The sequence below is a fragment of the Lutjanus erythropterus genome, chromosome 13 (assembly GCF_056507025.1).
Source record: "Lutjanus erythropterus isolate fLutEry1 chromosome 13, fLutEry1.hap2, whole genome shotgun sequence".
Lineage (NCBI taxonomy): Eukaryota > Metazoa > Chordata > Actinopteri > Lutjaniformes > Lutjanidae > Lutjanus > Lutjanus erythropterus.
In genome coordinates this window covers 2419968-2440412 of record NC_139329.1, presented here as the reverse complement: position 1 = coordinate 2440412, position 20445 = coordinate 2419968, and the positions used below count along the sequence as shown (strand labels likewise).

The 20445-nt window shown below is 39.9% G+C and overlaps 1 protein-coding gene across 1 annotated transcript in view; it reads left to right on the top strand.

Annotated features, from left to right (window-relative positions):
* Positions 1-20445, top strand: part of ckap5 (cytoskeleton associated protein 5) — a 44015-nt gene that overhangs the window by 7407 nt on the left and 16163 nt on the right. Inside the window, exons 4-26 of the mRNA XM_084735009.1 lie at positions 2168-2374; positions 2918-3089; positions 3191-3323; positions 3422-3522; positions 5323-5436; positions 5604-5708; positions 6360-6449; positions 10049-10213; positions 10567-10695; positions 10816-10998; positions 11416-11517; positions 11813-11923; positions 12660-12752; positions 13838-14023; positions 14155-14249; positions 14431-14614; positions 14781-14947; positions 15947-16121; positions 16423-16536; positions 18262-18390; positions 18545-18739; positions 18873-18996; positions 20012-20094. Coding sequence (XP_084591135.1) covers positions 2168-2374; positions 2918-3089; positions 3191-3323; positions 3422-3522; positions 5323-5436; positions 5604-5708; positions 6360-6449; positions 10049-10213; positions 10567-10695; positions 10816-10998; positions 11416-11517; positions 11813-11923; positions 12660-12752; positions 13838-14023; positions 14155-14249; positions 14431-14614; positions 14781-14947; positions 15947-16121; positions 16423-16536; positions 18262-18390; positions 18545-18739; positions 18873-18996; positions 20012-20094 — 3157 coding nt within the window. The remainder of the gene's footprint in view (positions 1-2167; positions 2375-2917; positions 3090-3190; positions 3324-3421; positions 3523-5322; positions 5437-5603; positions 5709-6359; positions 6450-10048; positions 10214-10566; positions 10696-10815; positions 10999-11415; positions 11518-11812; positions 11924-12659; positions 12753-13837; positions 14024-14154; positions 14250-14430; positions 14615-14780; positions 14948-15946; positions 16122-16422; positions 16537-18261; positions 18391-18544; positions 18740-18872; positions 18997-20011; positions 20095-20445) is intronic.

Genomic DNA, 20445 nt, shown 5'->3' with positions numbered 1-20445 from the left:
TGTCTGTCTCTGATCTGTTTACTTTCTTCATCAGCAGGATGTTTTAGAAAGTCGCCCAAAAAGACAACTTGTGTTTTTGTTTTCCATAGATGTATTTAAATTGTGTTTTCGAAGAAGGAGAGCTGCATGTGGTCGAGGGTCATTGTTACTGACAGTCTATTAAAACCATTAAAAGCAGTGTGACATTGACACCAACCTGGTGCACTTACAGTATTATACAGCTGTATAAGTAGGCCTATACATTAAACAGGCAAGTCTGTCAGAAACTGTCAGAACTTCTCACAATAGAGCGAACAGGTGAGAGAGGGGCAGGTTGTTCAGTATCAATTGTGGATGCTGTCGTCTTCTGAGACTGATGAATAATAAAAAAAATATTGGTCAGAGAGAGACAAGATTGTGTCTAGAAGGGAATCTCCAGGGCCATGAAAGATTGCAGGTCTTTGTGCTGTTTTATTTAACAGGAACAATGGGTATAAATCTCACGAGAATTTTGCAAATCAAGGGTTCTCTTTTAAACATGACCATGGGAGGTGCGCAGGTCTAATAATAGAAAATCATTTTGTGGGGGTTGATGTTTTTAATGTTGCATGCCGCCCCAAATAAAACCTTGTGTTGACACAGAGTATGCAGAAACACTGATCACTGATGCTGGTGGAAAAGTGAGTGGTGGAAAAAATACTCAGAATTTTTACTTAAAAGCAAATGCTATGATGCAAAAATATTAAATTACTAGTAAAAAATACATATAGAATACATAAAGTACTCAAGTAAAACTAATGAGTAAAGTAACCTTCACTAACTTTCACTGTACTTGGTAGTTTTTACTTTAGTACTTAGGTAAAAGTAAATGTAGTCATGTTTGCAGAAAGATGAACAGAAGATGTAGGTCAGACTTTATCCTCAAACAGGGTGCACCAGTTTACAAGGTAAAAATCATGATTCTACTGGGGAAGGATGCCCCCCGATCCCCCTCCACAGGGGATTGCTTTACAAACATTTCACATTTTTCACCTCTTATGAGATTGCAGGTCTGTGTACAGTGAGATGCCTGGCAGTTGATTTTGACAATACTGAATGCATCGGCTTCAGTTGGTCTGTACTGCCAAAGAAGCAGTTATTCAGGACACCACATTGATTTGCTTTTGAGGGTCAGCTGACTGAGCCCTGAGATGTTTTCTCAAGAAATGGTGTCACCATGGAGCTGCCACTGTCTGACCAAATCACTAGTAAACAAAGTAATTAATGGAAGAAACACAGAATATGTTTAAAATAGATATTTTATTTATTACTGCAAAGAAGAAATGATTTGTGGTGATCAGTAAAGTTGGTGTAGGTGAGAGGAATGTGATGTGACAGACTGAACATCCACTGGGTTCTTCATGCTTTGTCCTTCTTTTCTGAAGAGAAGATATCATGCTCATGGGACAAAACCCCACCCATCATTTGCTTGCAACACAAAAGGTCTTTTTCATGGCAAGTAATTAATGATACAAGATCATCTAAATCAAATGCAGCTATTATTTTATTTGTTTGTCAAGTCAAAAGATCTGTGAGAACAATGAGGCAGCCACAGACACACCTGAGCAGGCTCAGTTGTGTCTGTGGTGTGTGGGTCAAAGAGACAGATGGAATAGATGCATACACAGGTTGCAACTCAATATATTGCATCATAATAGTGTCATGTGAATAATACACCACCATATCCATAAAATCTCAGTTTAAAAAGCTTGCTTTTTATGCAGCTAAACAGTGAAGATGGATAACAACTCTGCCATCTAGTGATCAAGGGTTAAAGCAGCTCAAAATGAAATGCTGCCATGAATTTTTGCATGTATCATGATAGTTTTTTAATCATTGATACAGTACTAGAAAACATACTGTGTAAGAGAGAAGTTCACTGCATTTGATTATACTAATCTAAAGTGGGTTTTTAACTCTCTGCACTCTCTTGATTTTCTCGTTGTATGTAATTGGACACATGGTTCCTGGGGATGGTTGTAGGAAATATGCAAAATAATCGCATTTAAAAAAAAAACAAAAAAAAAATTTGTTTGTAAAATGTTTGTATACTGACCTGTTAAAAGCCCATGTAAATCATGAATGTGTTCATACTGTCAGTATGTCCAGTCAGTTCTGAAAGGCTGTGTTTATGTGTATGCCCTTACAGGACGACAGGTGAGGTCGTGTCGGGTGTGGTGACCAAAGTGTTCAACCAGCCAAAGGCCCGGGCGAAGGAGCTGGGCACAGACATATGTCTGATGTACATTGAGATTGAGAAGGCTGAGGTGGTTCAAGATGAGCTCCTCAAAGGACTGGACAACAAGAACCCCAAGATAGTGGTTGCCTGCATCGAGACACTCAGGAAGGGTCTCAGGTCAGTGATTCACACTGAAAATAAAATAAGGTTTTGTAGGTTTTATATTTAAAGTCATTATTATTCATCAGTGCACCATTGTTTTGCACACACACCATTTTATTTTGACTGAAATCAATGTTGGGACCAGTTTTAGTTTTAAGTCAAGTACTTCAATAAAAATACTGATTGTCCAGTTCAGTGAGGGGTTGAAACAGTGACTGGTGATTTAATTGATATGCATCACAGCTCCTTTTGAATTTGGGGTCCAGTATTTTTCTGATCTGACATGAAGTCTTTTAAATATGGTGGAAATTAGATCAACCTCGAATATGCCACAATTATCATTATTGTAATGATGATAGTAATTCTTTATATGTCTGTTTTTTTCAAGAGTAAGATTGAAAAAATAATAATTAATTGACTGAAAAAAAAATCATTGGATTAATCGTTTGAAATATAATAGTAGTTAGATGCAGCCCTATTTTAGCACGTCAGTGTTCTGTCTCCAGTCTGTGACACTAACCTTTTGTTCCCTCTTCGTCTGTCATTATCTCCCCCTAGTGAGTTTGGATCTAAGATTGTTACGTTGAAGCCTGTGGTGAAGATTTTATCCAAACAATTTGAGTCCAGAGAGAAAGCAGTGAGAGACGAAGCCAAGCTTCTGGCTATAGAGATCTATAAATGGATCAGAGATGCTCTGAGACCTCCACTGCAAAACATTAACTCTGTACAGGTGGGCCACATACTTTAGTTGCACATACTCAGCCACATTTTAATTTTTAGTTTTCAGAATCAAGTTAAACTAAACAACGGCCCTTTGTTCTGTCCGTGCAGCTGAAGGAGCTGGAAGAGGAGTGGGTGAAGCTGCCTTCATCTCCTCCCAAGCAAACCAGGTTCTTGCGCTCACAGCAGGATCTGAGGGCAAAGTTTGAACAGCAACAAGCCCAAGGAGGAGAACAGTCAGATGGTAGGTTCGCTAACAGGTTTATGTTTGTTGCTTCCCTCAGATATTGAGGATTTGTAGAGTCATGTTCCAATGCCATCTCTTTTCTGTCCCTCTTTCAGGAGATGATGAGGTGGACACAGTGACAGCTGTGGATCCTTATGAACTGCTGGAAGCTGTGGAGATTCTGTCCAAGATGCCCAAAGACTTCTATGAGAAAATAGTAAGATTTATCAAACTATATAGAGTCCTCAAATTACCCTCAAAATAGAGATGCCACAGTGAGAACATTTTCCCACTAGTTTATTAACTTGTGAAAAAATTGGACATTTTATGCAAAAACATAGTATGACAGTCAATATGTGTGACATTGGAGAACCGTCCCTGTACTTTGAACAAAACTAAAGCCTAGAAAGTTGGTTCGTTATGTTTTGAGTTGGCAGGTGATCAAACATGTCCCACTGATTCTACAACTGGACTGTGGACGTCAGCTACAGTTGTTAAAGTAACATCAATGGATAAGTACACGCTAGTTGTAATGTTAGGTTCTTGTCAAGGCCAACTTATTTTAGCTGAGTTAGCCTTGGTTTATACAAATTGGTACCAGCTAACTCTTTCATGGTAATGTATTGAACAAGAGAATACTCACCTTTGTGTATGCACACCCCACGACTGCTTGACAAAGGTGGGGCTCCATAAAATTGCCCTTCCAGCAGATATTAATCTCTACAATCATATCCAGTTTTCAAGCAGCCTCGTTTCTTAAGGTAGCCTACATTTCAAGTCTGACTCCTGCTACTCTATGATGCTGTACATAGTCCAACTAAGTACTGATGACATGCTTAGATGGTGGCTAAGTAATGTAATTGGTGCGTTCTAGGGAGGGGGATTTCAAGCCAAAATGCTAGTGAGTATTCACTGGGCATTATTTGACTGTTATTCAAAGATCCACCCCCCACCCCACCCTGCTATGCACAATCAGAGAGACTTTTACGACCCATTTGCACACAACTACCCATTACACACACACTGGAGCCAAGGGCCACACCGGCCTCTGCACTTAAACAAAGCTAAGTGCCAACGCAGCTTGAGCTGCAGTATGCACTTCCACAAAGAGCAACATGAAAAAACAGTCAGAGCATCTGACCAGCTACTCACATTATTTAGTTGCCTCAGACAAGGCTTAATGTTCACACAGTGGTTCTTAAATGCTGCCCATTATTACACAGTTAGCTAGTCCAACAGCTCACAAGCTTCTGGGAATAGCCATTTCAGTTTCATAGTATCACTGAATTCCACAGGATGAGCTACAGTGTAAACACTGAAACAACACTTACAGTTGTCCAGTTTGAAGTTGGGTCACAACAGCTGGTATTTAACCATCACTGAGCTTGAGCAGATACTGGCAGGTGTCATTAAGAAGGCGAAGACAGTAAAATCCACACACATATTGTCATCAGAAATAAACTTTTGTCCTGTCAGTTCTTGAGACCGGGGGCTGGTGTAACAGTTTGTTTACTGAACATTTACTGGTCCCAAAATCACTGACACCATGTCAGAGAAGCGGCACAGAAAGAGTGTCGCTCTGAAATAAAATCCATCGGGATCTGCAGATGTCGTGTCGGTGATACTACCTGGGTCTGTAATAACGCGAGATCTAGTAGTATTGCAGTATTTCTAGGTGCCGGTAATGTAAGGTAAACAAGGGAAAATAGATTTTCTCAGATAATAGATAGTCTCATGAACAATTCAAAAAATGTTTTCATAATTTATGACTGGTTTGAATATTTGAAAATCATGGCCCATCCCTAGTGCATTCCTGAACACCGTGTAACACTGACTACTGCAGCAAGCCCACTCCAAAGACCTGAAGTTTGTCTGTGCTAAATGTCTAAGCCAGATCTTGAATAGCCTCCAATTACAAAATTCTGAGTGGTTTGGGTTCTACTATTGAAACGCTCTTAATTGTAAAATGAAGTGTGCAGTACATTAGTTTTTTTAATTGCCCTGTCTGTTTCTGCAGGAAGCTAAAAAGTGGCAGGAGAGGAAAGAAGCTCTGGAGGCTGTAGAAGCTCTGACAAAGAACCCCAAACTTGAAAATGGAGACTATGGAGACCTTGTCAGAGCACTCAAGAAGGTAAAATACTTTGCACATTTTCATTTAGGTGGTCTCATGTGGAAGGAACCTATATGTATGTAAGAAAAAGCATCAAAATTCTCAATTTTTTCATCATGAATAAAGTTTGGTTTAGCAAGATTTAGGTCAAGAGGATCTACATTGTGCTTACTAGCTTTGTGTTCCAGGTTGTGGGGAAAGATGCCAATGTTATGTTGGTGTCAGTGGCAGCTAAATGTCTGGCTGGACTGGCCTCTGGTCTCAGGAAGAAGTTTGGGACATATGCAGGACAAGTAAGTTAAAGAAATCGCTTTCTATTCTGAAAGCACTTTTGTTTTGTTTTTGTTTCAAAATGTCAAGTTTTATTGAAAGCTGAAAGTGGCTTTTGTTTTCACTTCAGTGAGGCCTTTGGGTATAATTGGCACAGACTAATGGTTAGATTTGCCTTACAAAAATGGCTGAAATGTAAATCAGATTTTCAGAACTTTTTATTTAGTGTGTGAGTTCTTTCTTGACCATAGGAACAGTCATATTGTGAATAAACATTTTTTGTTTGTGTTCCTGATATTAGGCCATTGAATCTGAATGCATTCATTTTCTTTTACTACAATGGGCAATAAATTCAGTAGACTAGGTATTTAACTCCTGAATGCTGGCACTACATTCATGTTGGTCAAAATAAATGACTGGTTATTAGCTGTGTCCTAAGAACTTTTAACTTTTATTTTATGTTAACACATTGAGGACAGAAACACAATTTAGGAATATGATGGTCAAGAACTGATATTGATTTAATTAGGTTTAACAAAAAGTTTCCACAGCTGATTCTTCAAATATTAAATTTGTAATGTTAATGTTAGGCTTCTTTCTGTCAGTGAAATAACAGTACTATTCTGCCCTTTAAAATCATTGGTTGCTGTTAAATCAGAGCTGTGTGTATTTAGGTGGTTCCAACTATTCTGGAGAAGTTCAAGGAGAAGAAGCCTCAGGTTGTCCAGGCCCTCCAGGAGGCTATTGATGCCATCTTCCTCACTGTAAGTATAGTTTTAATACTTGCATGAAATATTTAGTGGTGAGCAGCTCTTCTTGAATTACCTGATGTGAATGTGAAAGCGCACAAGTGATGTGGGACCAGCCACTGTGACGAAAACAAGCTCAGTGAGGGCAAAAACACAGTGTCTCACAGACTTTTGTTTCTGACTTTCCTTAGCTTGTACATCATATGTTTCCACTGAATGCATCACTCATTACTAACAAAGGTATTCAAGTTTTGATAGTGAACCCAATGATGCAAGTTGAAACTAACTAGTAAAATTAGATTGAAAAAAAAAGACCTTAGACACAAACTTAGCTTGTGCCACCCCATTCTTAAGATCAGTCTAGCAGGTGAAAAATTCTACCTGTCAATAATATACCAACACATGGCTGCAAATATTTAATTATATCTTTTCATGTCAGAATTGGGCCCAATTACCCATTTTCCCTCCCCGATGCCATATGACTCAGTTATTGTTACAATGTCTCAGGTGTGAATGGGGAACAGGTGTGATAAATTTGGTGTTATCGCTCTCTCACTCTCTCATACTGGTGACTGTAAGTTCAACATGGCACCTCATGGCGAAGAACTCTCTGAGGATCTGAAAAAAAGAATTGTTCCTCTACATAAAGATGGCCAACACCCTGAAACTGAGCTGCAGCACGGTGGACAAGACCATACAGCGGTTTAACCGGACAGGTTCCACTCAGAACAGGCCTCGTCATGGTCGACCAAAGAAGTTGAGTGCACGTGCCCAGCGTCATATCCAGAGGTTGTCTTTGGGAAATAGATGTATGAGTGCTGCCAGCATTACTGCAGAGGTTGAAGGTGTGGGGGGTCAGCCTGTCAGTGCTCAGACCATACACCGCACACTGCATCATATTGGTCTGCATGGCTGTTGTCCCAGAAGGAAGCCTCTTCTAAAGATGATGCACATGAAAGCCCACAAACAGTTTGCTAAAGACAAGCAGACTAAGGACATGGATTATTGGAACCATGTCCTGTGGTCTGATGAGACCAAGATAAACTTATTTGATTTAGTTATGTGGCAGCAACCAGGTGAGGAGTACAAAGACAAGTGTGTCTTACCTACAGTCAGGCAGTGGGAGGGAGTGTCATGGTCTGGGGCTGCATGTCTCCAGACCTAAACCCTATTGAGCATCTGTGGGGCAACTTCAAATGGAAAGTGGAGGGGCGCAAGGTCTTTAACATCTACCAGCTCCATGATGTCATCATGGAGGAGTGGAAGAGGATTCCAGTGGTAACCTGTGAAGCTCTGGTGAACTCCACGCCCAAGAGGGTTAAGGCAGTGCTGGAAAATAATGGTGGCCACACAAAATATTGACACTTTGGGCCCAATTTGTACATTTTCACCTAGGGGTGTACTCACTTTTGTTGCCAGCGGTTTAGACATTAATGGCTGTGTGTTGAGTTATTTTTAGGGAACAGTAAATTTAACACAGTTATACAAGCTGTACACTGACTACTTTACATTGTATCAAAGTGTCATTTCTTCAGTGTGTCATTATCATCTCATCCTAGGTTTTCCATAGGTTTTTTAGTCCACAAAACACTGCTGGAGTTTCACAGGAAAACAGAATCTCCCATACAATGGAAGTGAATGGTGACCAGTTTTCAAATGTAAAAAAAACAACCACGAAAACAAGCACAAAATGCCTCCATACTGCTCGTCTGGTATAATCCAAATCTCTGAACATGCCAAGTTGACTGAAAAAAATGTTCTTTACACCATGTTTTTCGCCTGAATCTTCACTGTAGATCCTTAGCTTGGAGCCACGTTCATGTACACATGCACACTGTCTGAACTGTATTAGGGGTGGTTAATCTGTCTGATTTCCCAATCCGATTCACTTACAATCATTGAGGTCCCGTTTCAATTACCAACCAATTTTCGATTATTAACGATTCTCGATTAGCGATTATTGATTTTCCATTTGACAACAGTAACCCAAAATGCACCACAAAGTTATTGCACCATTAAAAAAAACAGTCAGTTGCTGAATTACTTAACTCTTTTATTAAGTAACAACTCAAAGCACTTCCTGTGTAGTGCAAAAAAGAAAAAAGTGGTGGGATTCAAGTTAAATTATTTTAAATATGCACTTCTTTGATTTTTGTCTGTCTGTAATTATCACCATAGTTATGTAATGTAATAATAATGATAATAGTAATGATAATAGTAATAATATTAAAAACTTCAAACTTATACATTGCTGCACTATGTATATACTACACATATATTAGATCATTATACACTGTACAGTATAATACACAACTACAGTCTGTAGTCTGGCTCAATGTCCTGCCTACAGCAGCACATCTGATTGGTTAGAAGTCATGATCAATCAATCAGCAGACACACTGTGTCACAGACGGGGCGAGACTGAGCTGCACCGGTGAGCAGAGAGGAGCTGTGTAGAAGTTAAGACAGCTGATATCACCAAAGTTTCAATGAACATCACAGTTTTATGATCTGTTTCTTTGGTGATAGCATAGTTACATCAGTGAAAAAAGTTATGGTCTGGATTTCACTCAAGGCGATGTGATGGCTTTTAAATCTTGTCGCTCTTCACAGAGATGCGCTGCACACATCAGAATCTGTCCTGTCTTTTCACTGCAACTCTGCATTGAGATTTCAGGTATTATAACTTATACAAAAGTAACAGTGACAGTAAAACTATGATGCTCACATGTGGTCCGCAGATCACATGCATGACGAACCGTAGAGGGCGATCCGTACGGGACACGGATCAACTGCGATCCGTTGCAGCCCTAGTTGGTTGCTCGTTGGTTGCTCGTTGGTGGTTGATCCTCGTCCATTTTACACACCTGCTCGTACGGCTCACTCGCTCTGGCCGCTGCACGCACTTGCGAATTGGAACTGGGCGCACTTGCGGTCAACGGAAGTTGAACGTCACAACTTCCGTTGACCGCGGGATAACATTTTTGCAAAATGATATAATGCCAAAAATAATCGACTTTTGAAAATTTAATAATTGATTCATACTTGTCCATAACATAATCGCGATTAATTAATAATTGATTTTTTTCACCACCCCTAAACTGTATGCGTGGTGTGACGGCATGCAAACGGAATGTCAGGACTTTAGGAGACAGGGATTACACCAGACGAAGCAGTATGGAGGCATTTTGTGTTTTCCCAGTTGTTTTTTCTCCATTTGAAAACAGGTTGCCATTCACTTCAATTGTCTGGAAGATTTTGCAATACTGTTTTCCCGTGAAACTCAAACAGTATGTTGTGGACCTTGGATTGGCATGAGGGCAAGTAGATAATGACTGATCTTTCATTTTTGGGTGAACTATCCCTTTATGTTCACTGCAGTCAACCATATTTTCAAAAAGTATTCTCCAGTTGCTTGGCATGACGGGCTTTACAGGACTGCTGCAAAGCCTCATGTATTGACTGCAGCCATTTATAGAGCACTTTACTGACTCTCCAGACCAGCTCCTAATGCATTTCAGAAGACACCCTAATCTAAATTGGATAGATTGATGCATTGTCAGTTCTTCTGTAGTTTATCTAATACCATATTCATTGTGATATCTTTTTTACAGACCACTCTCCAGAACCTGTCAGAGGACATCCTGGCTGTGATGGACAATAAGAACCCCTCCATTAAGCAGCAGGCCTCTCTGTTTCTGGCCCGCTCCTTCAGACACTGCACACAGGCCACGCTGCCCAAGAGTGTCCTCAAACCCCTCTGTGCCGCTCTCATCAAGGTATACATACTTTCACACTTTTAGTACCTGTCCTGTTGGTAATACTCTACATGATAATCAAAAACACATCTGGTGTTTCCTATAGTGTGATATCATCAGACTGAAATGAAAAATAAAGATAAAATATGGGGAAAAAGTAGCAAAATACTGTGCTAGGGCCTAGTAAGTACAGTCCATTGTTGCTCCCTGCATCCACAATGATCTCATAGTATTGGGGCATAGGTTACATAGCTTGGTGTGAAATGATGATTCTGTTGATTTAAAAAAATCCACAAAAAAAGGAAAAATGATAAGCTCCCATTTCAAATGTCTTTTAAAAGTGGACCCACATTTTTCTCTCTTTATCATCTCAGCAAGTGAACGACTCTGCTCCAGAGGTGCGTGACGCCGCCTTTGAAGCATTGGGGACGGCCATGAAAGTGGTGGGAGAAAAAGCTGTGAACCCTTTCTTGGCTGACCTGGATAAACTCAAACTGGACAAGGTATGGATCAGTGGAAGGATGAAAAGCGAGGAAACGTTCATCAGCTAGTATCAGTCAAAACCGAGAGAAATCTCCTATTTTTATTATCATTAACTGCTAACCTTTATTCTCTGTTAACAGATAAAGGAGTGTGCTGATAAAGTGGAGCTTCCTGGAGGGAAGAAGGGTGCAGGAGGTGGTGGTGGTGGTGGTGGTGGTGGTGGAGGTGGAGACAAGAAGCCAGCAGCTAAAGCCCCTTCTGCTGCTGAGGCTCCACCCAAATCCTCTGCCCCACCCAGGAAGGCCCAAAGTGCTGCCAGCAAGGTATTCAGAGCAATGCACCAATCAGAAAAGAATTAATTTGTCACCTGCTTGTTCCCCCTAACTTTGTTATTAATGGACAGTAGAGCTGCTTGATATGGTGAAGTCATATTGTAGTTATTTTGACTGAAATTGCAATACGATTACTGGGAATGATGATCTTTACATTACAATTTTCATTTATACTGAAAAAAAAGATTATGTGACATAAAACAAATGTTTCCTTTTATCTGGAGAAAAAGATTTTTAGTACAGGGCATGTCAGCAGCACCACAGAACTTCATTATAAAACTCTTTTCTCACACATTCTTCAAAAAATTGCATTCTAGTTCTGCAGTTTGGATATTGCACTTTGCCATATTGTGATTAATTGTGCAGCCCTAATGGAACTTCACTGTCAACATTTGTACTTTTATGCAGCCATCAGCAGGTCCACCTAAGAAAGGCAAACCAGCATCTGCGGCTGGTGGAAAAACCAAGAAGGCCCCAGACAGTAAAGAATTGACAGAGAGTGAACTGTCGGTAAGTCTGCCTGCATACATTTATCTTTCTGTGGAAGCTTTTGTCAAAAGGTGTGTCCCAATACCATCAATGCATGCAGTTCAGGTCCAAATATAAGATGATATGAGATGTCCCCAGTCAATTTCTGCACTAAACACATCTGAAGATGCCATTGACTTATTCTCCTCTGGGGGAAAAAAAAGCCTTCTGCCCATGGCAGCAAAATGCATTACATGAACTCCCACAGGTTGAAGTGGGCATCTTGCTTTTGTAACTTCTGAATATTTAAATGTGGTGTTTGTGTGCATTCTGTCAGGCTGAGGTATGTCAGGAGCTGGCAGCAGGTGTCCTTCCTGCCTCTTGTCTGCAGCAGCTGGACTCTGCCAACTGGAAAGAGAGATTGGCTAGTATGGAGGAGTTCCAGAGGGTAAGGTCATTTTTTTCTTCTTGCTTGATGACTGTGAATTCATGAACATTTAATTCATCTATTATGTTGGTCTGTATGCATAAAAACAATGGTGCCTGTCAAAACTCTGGCAGTTATCCTCACAAGGCACAAATTAATTATACTTGGTTCAAGAGCTGCACCAATTAGTCTATTAATTGAGTGGTTGATTGGCAGAAAATTAATCTGCACCTATTTTGATATCTGATAAATGTTTAATTTGTGAGCAAAAATAATCTATTTCCATTTTTCCAAATGACAGAATATGATGCTTTCTTTGCCACATGAAAGTGAACAGAATATTTGGGTTTACGGCCTTTGAGTAACGCAGTTATTAATTGATTATTAATCGAGTTCTAAATTAATCAATTTATTATTGATGGGTTAATCGACAGATTGATCGACAGTGAAATAATTGTAGCCCTAGTTTTAATACGTCACATTGGTCAGTCTTATATTCTAATGAGCATTCCTCTATTTTCTGAAATGTAATAGACAAAATGATTAAGAAGATAATTTTTAGTTGCAGCCCTGCTTGGTACTAAAGTAAATATTGAAAGTGTTTGTTATGAAAGAAAAGTTGTAAAAACCTATATTGATTGAACTCTTGAGTTTTCAGTGTAAAACTGCACTGCATGTTGAAGTCAGCCGCTGTGTCACTGCTTGTTATCCAGTAATGTGCAGGAATGTTACTCTTAAGTTTTCATGTATGCTTCAGGCTGTTGAGACCATGGATAAAGCTGTGATGCCCTGCCAGGCTTTAGTCAGGATGCTGGCCAAGAAACCAGGCTGGAAGGAGACCAACTTTCAGGTAACTGTCTCACTTACAGGATGCTAACAGATTCATGTGTTGATGTGGCACCAGCTGCTCTGACTTGGAAAGGAACATGGCCTTGAGGAAAATACTTGATAATCTTGGCTGGGTTTGACTTTGATAGTAGCTCTTTTGAATGTGTTGCTTACTCAAAAAATATGGCTATGTCCATACTCATCATACTCTGTAGAGTCAGAATTCAGTGGGTATATCCTGGATCTCATTATTGCATCCACATCTCTCTTCCTTCACTGACAGAATAGGAATTGAGGCAGCTGTTTGTAGAGAAATTGTACATCCTTTCCTCTGAACCTGACACATCAGTTTCTGATGACAACAGTACAGCTTTAACATGTCTGTAGCTACTTCTTATGGTCTGGAATTTGTATTTTCCCACACATGCACAGTCCAACAAATAATAAAAAAAACATTTATAAAAACTTGCATTCTGTATTGATACTTTGTACCTTCACTCATCAGACGCTGAGTGCACATGAACTGTTTCTACTGGTAGCGTATAATCCATGTTATGATTATAATGTTATAGAATTTGTAGAAATTATTTATTGGCCCAAATGTTTTAGGGGTACGTGGCAATAATGTAAATACATCTAATATCAAACTATAGTTTTAAGCCTTGCGTATGACTGAAAAGAATTGATGATAAAACTGGTTCATTGCTGACACACATTAGACTCTGTTCCACAGTAAAACAATGTTCATGTTACTGGCTGAAGAGGGGGAAATAACAGACCATGAAAAATCTGCCTAACAAATGAGGTTCTTTATGACTCATTTGTTGAATTTAATCAGAAAACAAATCAAATCTAAATCTTGTGTTTAATATTCTTGAGCTGGTTCTGTTAGTCTGTCCAATTCTGTATCAAGCTGCAGTGATGCTGTGATTGCTAACAGATTTTAAATTAAGAGATATTTCATCCAATAAAAGACTTAAGCAATGGTTGTATTTTCCTGCATGATGGCAGAGCAGAAGAATGTTCAGGTCATGCGAGGAGCAATTATTAAGGGACTGGGATGCAGCCGTTCTAATATTGCGGTATTGTTTGTTTGTCCCTGTGTAGGTGATGCAGATGAAGCTGCACATCGTGGCTCTTATCGCTCAGAGAGGACAGTTTTCAAAGACGTCAGCCTCTGTGGTTTTGGACGGCTTGGTGGATAAAGTCGGAGATGTCAAATGTGGTGGAAACGCCAAAGAGGGCCTGACTGCTATTGGAGAGGCCTGCTCACTACCGTGGACAGCAGAACAGGTTTTTAGCCCATTTCTCTTCCATCTTTTTGTTTGAGTTGTTACCCTAAAGAAAGTTCCTAAGAGCGATCAACAGGCCAGTAGATGCTGATGGATACAGTGTATTTACACAGTATGTGTTTTATTTGTCAGGTTGTGTCAATGGCATTTGCACAGAAGAACCCCAAAAACCAGGCAGAGACTCTCAACTGGCTTTCTAATGCCATGAAGGAGTTTGGCTTTGCTGGGTAATTTACAGCCCTTATTTTAATGATCAGTGTTATTGGATTATTTTTTTCAATCAAGTTTGTGTCATTTTTATATTGACTTGCTTGCATTTTAAATAATTCAGTGAGGAAGCAGCGTTTAAAGACTGTTGTTACAGCAGCTCAGGGGCCTCTGTTGACCTTTGACCTCTCCTCTCTTCAGTATCAATGTGAAGGGTTTCATCAACAACGTGAAGACAGCTCTGGGAGCAACTAACCCTGCTGTACGGACAGCTGCCATCACCCTGCTGGGAGTCATGTACCTCTACATGGGAGCTCCCCTGCGAATGTTCTTTGAAGACGAGAAGCCTGCTCTGCTCTCACAGATAGATGCTGAGTTTGAGAAGGTAGGGATCAGAGAATAAAAGTGATTTTACTTTTCTTTTTCACTTACATTGTTAAAATAGCAAAAAGAAACCTAAATAAAGCTTAAGCTTATCCTGACAATCAGTTAGGTAGAGAGAATGGCACGTGAAAAGGACAACAAGATGTCTATTTGTGTCTCCCTCATAGATGCAGGGCCAGTCTCCACCAGCTCCAATCCGATTCACCAAGAAGGCAGCAGCTGAGGAGGAGGGTGATGAAGGAGAGGAGCAAGAAGAAGATGGAGGAGGAGGAGGAGGAGGAGGAGGAGGAGGAGGACAGGATATCATGGACCTGCTGCCCAGAACAGATATCGGGTAACTAAACACTGACTGCAGGACTCAAGCTACCTGCCGAATGAAACTACATTAAACTTCACACGGCACTTTTTGAGAATGTGTATGGGGGATTTTCCTGGTGACCAATTTCCATGTTGATTAAATACAAATTTCACCTGAGACTAGTCGAACTGTAAGAAAATGCACAGAAAGCAGGTAAAATTGAGATCAAATTATGAATTGACAATGTGTTGAACCATCTGAAAAGAAAATACTGTGTATTGTCATTTAAAGCCGTTAATCATATTCTACACTGACCAAATCATATTTGAAATGCTGCTGAAATGAGACACTTTGCACTGTGTATTATGAACACAGCACTTTATCCCTTAAAACAGAACAACTCTTCACTAAATGCTTCAACTTTTCAAACTGATCAGGATCACAGTGTTTGTGGGTAAATGACATTTACCCGGAGCTTACATTAGCTGCCAGCCTGCCACACAGTGTGGCTAACGTTAGCAGGGCTGGCAGCAGCAGCAGCAGCAGCAGGTTAATGTCAGTGTCTGTGCTTAATGTGGTTACACATTGCTCCAGTCAAGTGGTTCTATACCAGTTTATTCTGAGACATTCAGCCTTATTTTCTTTTTCTGCATTAAAATGCTGACAAACCGCTCTGTTTACAAGTTGTCATTTGTCCCAATTTGCTGATAATAACATCCAGACCATCGGGACATTTGCACTGGGTGAGATGGGTTAACAAAATTTTGCTAGATAGTTTAACCAACTAGTATTTCTGGTGCAGACTAGCAAGGGTGATGACATTTAATGGTATAGTTGACTAATTGTGCACATTCCTACCGAACACAATAACTGATAATGTTATTCTTGTTGAGAAAACTCTGAGGACGTAATGAAGAAACTGAGTATCCTTAGCAAACCTTAAAAGGTCTTGAATTTGACCTTGTCTATACATAAATGGTATTGCACCTGATTTCTGTCCCTCTTCTGATGTGTCACCTCCCTCATGTCTCTCAGTGACAAGATCACATCTGATCTGATATCTAAAATTGAGGATAAGAATTGGAAGATCAGGAAGGAAGGTCTGGATGAGGCTGCAGCAATCATCTCCGAGGCCAAGTTCATCACAGCCAACATCGGAGAGCTACCTCTGGCCCTGAAAGCACGGCTTGGTGATTCCAACAAGATCCTGGTTAGTTAGAGAGCATGTCTGTCCTGCTGTGTAAACATTGTAATCTGTTTTTTCTGTATTCAAAATGATTTTGCCACACAGTCTAACTTAAGTTTCTTCTAGATATCATTTGGCCTGTCTACAGATTTTTTTTTTCTGATACAATGAAACAGACCAAATGTATTAATTGTGGAGAGATCTGCTGTGATACTGATGTGGCATTAGTGATCCAGATGATAAGTTTTACTGCAGAGAATGGGTTTAAAAACCACCTCTCACAATAGCGTGATATCAAAATGTACTTTCTGTTCATGTTGTCCAGGTCCAACAGACCCTGACCATCCTGCAGCAGCTGGCTACAGCCATGGGACCTGGACTCAAGCAACATGTCAAAGCACTGGGAATCCCTGTCATCACTGTACTGGGAGACAGCAAGGTACTGGGGACATGCACTCTCTTCAGAACACACCACCTGCAGTAACACACATCTGTTTCTCCACATTCAACAGCAATGGCAATGTTGTATTTCAGCCTTTGTGTACACACTATTGAAATGTTAGAAAAAGCTTAACTTTAACCATTATGTTTTCAAGGTCACAAATATGCTTGAATTTGAATATAATCCTTGTAGAAAATTCTCGATTTTCACTATAATCTCATGTTTTATCCACACACATTCTCATGTAAACCAAAAACGTAACATTTAAAATGAAAGGATCCCATTCTTAATACTGTTTACTTCCTGGTATCTCATACCAGATGTGGAACAGAGCTAGACTGACTGGCACCAAAATGAAAAAGTCTTTTTCCCGTAGCAGCATTTTGTCTTTTGTTTCATGTTCTGCCCAGTGTCACAATTTTGATGTGATAATTTATTTTTATTTTGAAATTGCTTGAATTTTACTCTCAAAATGCTATGACCTCTGTATTTGTAGTGCTGTGAATGCTCATTTTCCACGTCAATGCAAAAGCCTTTGTTCATCTCTCACTCAAAACTTGACTTGACACAGTAAAAATGCATATGATATCAAAGTATAGTTTTCTCATTATGCATCCACAGAAATCAGAATTAAAAAAGTTCAGTAACTCAAAAAACCTTGTTCAAAAACAGGTCATTTTGCTGTTTAGACTGTGTGGGCATGTCATCTTGTTTGATTGACAGCTGCCTCAGGAGTCCCAACAGGAAGCTCAGTAATGTCCTGCTGTGGACCTGTGGACATATTTTAGCATCTGAACAAAGAATCATCTAAAAAAAAATCAACATTGGTTTAAGTGTATGCTATCTTTAAAACATGTTCTCTGTCATCAGGCAGCCTTTTCCACCGAGGAACTGAAGCCACCGTCCCTGCTTTTTACCACACAGGAGTTGTAGGAGCTTGTGTTTGTTAGTTTGTGTTATCGTGTGACTCTGGTGTAGTAACATGTTTGTTTAGGTATGAACTAACGTTAACTGCTGCAGATCGAGGCAGCAGTAGACCAGCAGCTCCTGTGTCTTGCAGGGTTTTTTTCAAAGGAGTTTTGTAGCTGTGAGCAAAGACAGCAGCTTTAGTTGTCTGTTGTTAAAGGCTGTCTAACAGGAAAGTAAAGTGGGGGAAATGTTCTAAATACAGAGTACACTTTAACATAAAGAGTGATTTAACCTGGCCCAAATAAATATCAGTTTAAGCAGTGATATAACAGCTTCAGCTCCCCGTTGTTGACTTGGGTCAGACTCAAAGCAGCTGCAGGAGCAGAGGAATATGCATGTAAGACCCTAAATTACATGCTTAGAGGACTATAGTGGATTTGGGTTTACAGAAGCTTTAATACTTTGTTGTTCATTTATTAATTCAGTTCAAGAAGATTACAGAAATCTTTGAAATTGAGTTTTCACATAAACAAACAAAGCAAAATATTATGGAAATGTTAACAGGACAAAAACAGGGAGAGCATCAAATATAACAGTACAACATTAAACTGCAACAGTGTATAATTTTTAAAAAATATCAATATATGAATGCACAGCACAGTCAAGCATACGAATACACAATAAATGAATTTAAAGAATTGTAAAATGTCTTTTACAGACTGTATATGTTGAAAAGGGTGGAATAAATCAGGAGAGGGATGAGAAGATGAGAATGTGACAACATGATGGACATGTCTCTCTGTTGTCCTGCAGGTTAATGTAAGGACGGCTGCCATGGCTACCCTGCAGGCCTGGGTGGAGCAGACTGGGATGAAAGAGTGGCTGGAAGGAGAAGACCTGTCCGAGGAGCTGAAGAGAGAGAATCCATTCCTACGACAGGAGGTCCACACACAAACTCTCTTTACTTCAGTTATTCACAAAACAGAAATCCCACTTTCTTGTAACTTTTGGAGACAAAGGGAAATTTCAGGCGCATTCCAGAGTGAAATCGTAATCCACATGATGCTAACTAGAGATATGTTCACTCTTCACGCAGGTGCTGGGCTGGTTAGCAGAGAAGCTGCCCACCCTGAGGACTGTCCCTGGGGATCTGATGCTATGTGTCCCTCAGCTCTACTCCTGTCTGGAGGACAGAAATGGAGACGTGAGGAAGAAAGCTCAGGATGCCCTGCCCACCTTCATGATGCATCTTGGCTACGACAAGATGTGCAAGGCTACTGGCAAACTCAAAGTATTGAACCCATATATTCTGAATAAATCAGTTTTATTAGATCACACACCCCAGATTTTTCACACCCCAGGCAGTGAGAGATGGCTGTCTTGTTTGCAATAATTAATGTCTCTCTGTCTTTGTTTCCCTGCAGCCTGCCTCTAAGGATCAGGTGGTAGCCATGTTGGAAAAAGCCAGAGCAGTGATGCCAGCAAAACCTGCTGCTCCTGCCAAAGCTGGAGGAAAAGGCTCCACAGAGGCAGGCAGAAGTGCTTCAGGTTTGTCTGACATCACAAATGAATGAATATAGTTTCACATTCTTGATGTTAAACTGTATCTGTTCTACTTTGTGGAAATTTCATACATAATGTAATTCAGGGTTTGATATAGTTCTCGTTTGGCAAAATGACTGTTAAACTTCAATGCAAGCCCATCCTTTTATTAGCAAAGCTCAAAGTTTAAAACCTCAGGTAACATTCCCAGGCATCTTATTGTTAGCTGGTAGCTGCCAGTCAGCCTTGCTCTTTTACCTGCTAACAAACATCACAAGTGACCAGTTGTATCAGCTGTAGGTAATTAATAGTATTTACTTAATGGCTGAAATGAATTTACACATACACCAGAATGCACTTGTCAGTGTCATATCTGCAAACTGGAGTCTATATATGATCAAAGAGGGGAGGGAAAACAACTTCGAAGGACTAACTCTGCTTCAACATGTCGTGGAAACCCAAAGCTGAAAAACAAGACAATACTGGAAACATCTCTAAGTGGTCTACGAGTTACAATCTCACCAGATTTTAAGTTTGTGTCCATTAGACTCACAACTCACAACATCATGTTACCTAAATTCACCTAGTTGCCAGGTTTGTGTTCACCAACCTGTCTATTTTGTCGAACAGTCTCTGGGAAAGACTCTCGACCCCAGATTTGAATGTTTTTACAAATTAAAAGTTCATTGCTCTTTGAAAGGGTGCCCATGTCCTGTTATGCTATTATCATATCAGTGGCATAAGGTGGTTGCAAAATAATTTTTTAAGTATTTTATTGTAATTATTTCTAGGACATTATATTGTCCAACAAAAGTAGTACTTGACATGCCTATGAGTGGCTGAGTGAGAGGCAATTTGTCAAGTTCTAGGGATAAAAGCACAATCCATTTACAAAGCAAAATGAGAGAAAAGCAAAAGCTGTGTGATTGTTAAACATGTTGGTAGGCTGCCCAGTCATTGGTTAATGAGTATGTTACATTCACACAGCTGATAATATGTGACTTACATCTGTCCTCCACAGCCTCCAGATCTCAGCCAGTTGCTGATGAATTTGACAGTAAACCTGAAGTGAAGAAGGTCCGAGGAGGAGCAGCTGCTAAGAAGGTATGTGTGTCTGGATCAACTGTTTCAAGTTTAGATATTTTGTTACTCTTTGTGCTGCCTAATAAATCTTGTAATGGTTGTGAGTGGAAAGTGGAATTGGATTTATGGTATGATCAGACTGGATTTAGCTTCCCATTCATTTCAGTAATGAGCAGAGAGAGATGTATTCAGTTTTGGCTGTAAATCCAATCTGACTCTTCTGAGGCGCAATATTTGTTAAAGACTAATTTTATGTCAAAATACAATTTTAAATTAATTATTGTCGTACTGCAAGAGATGTCTTGGCCTACACATATTCTACAGACTCAAGAAAACATCTTTTGTACAGATCCTTCCAAATATCACACCATA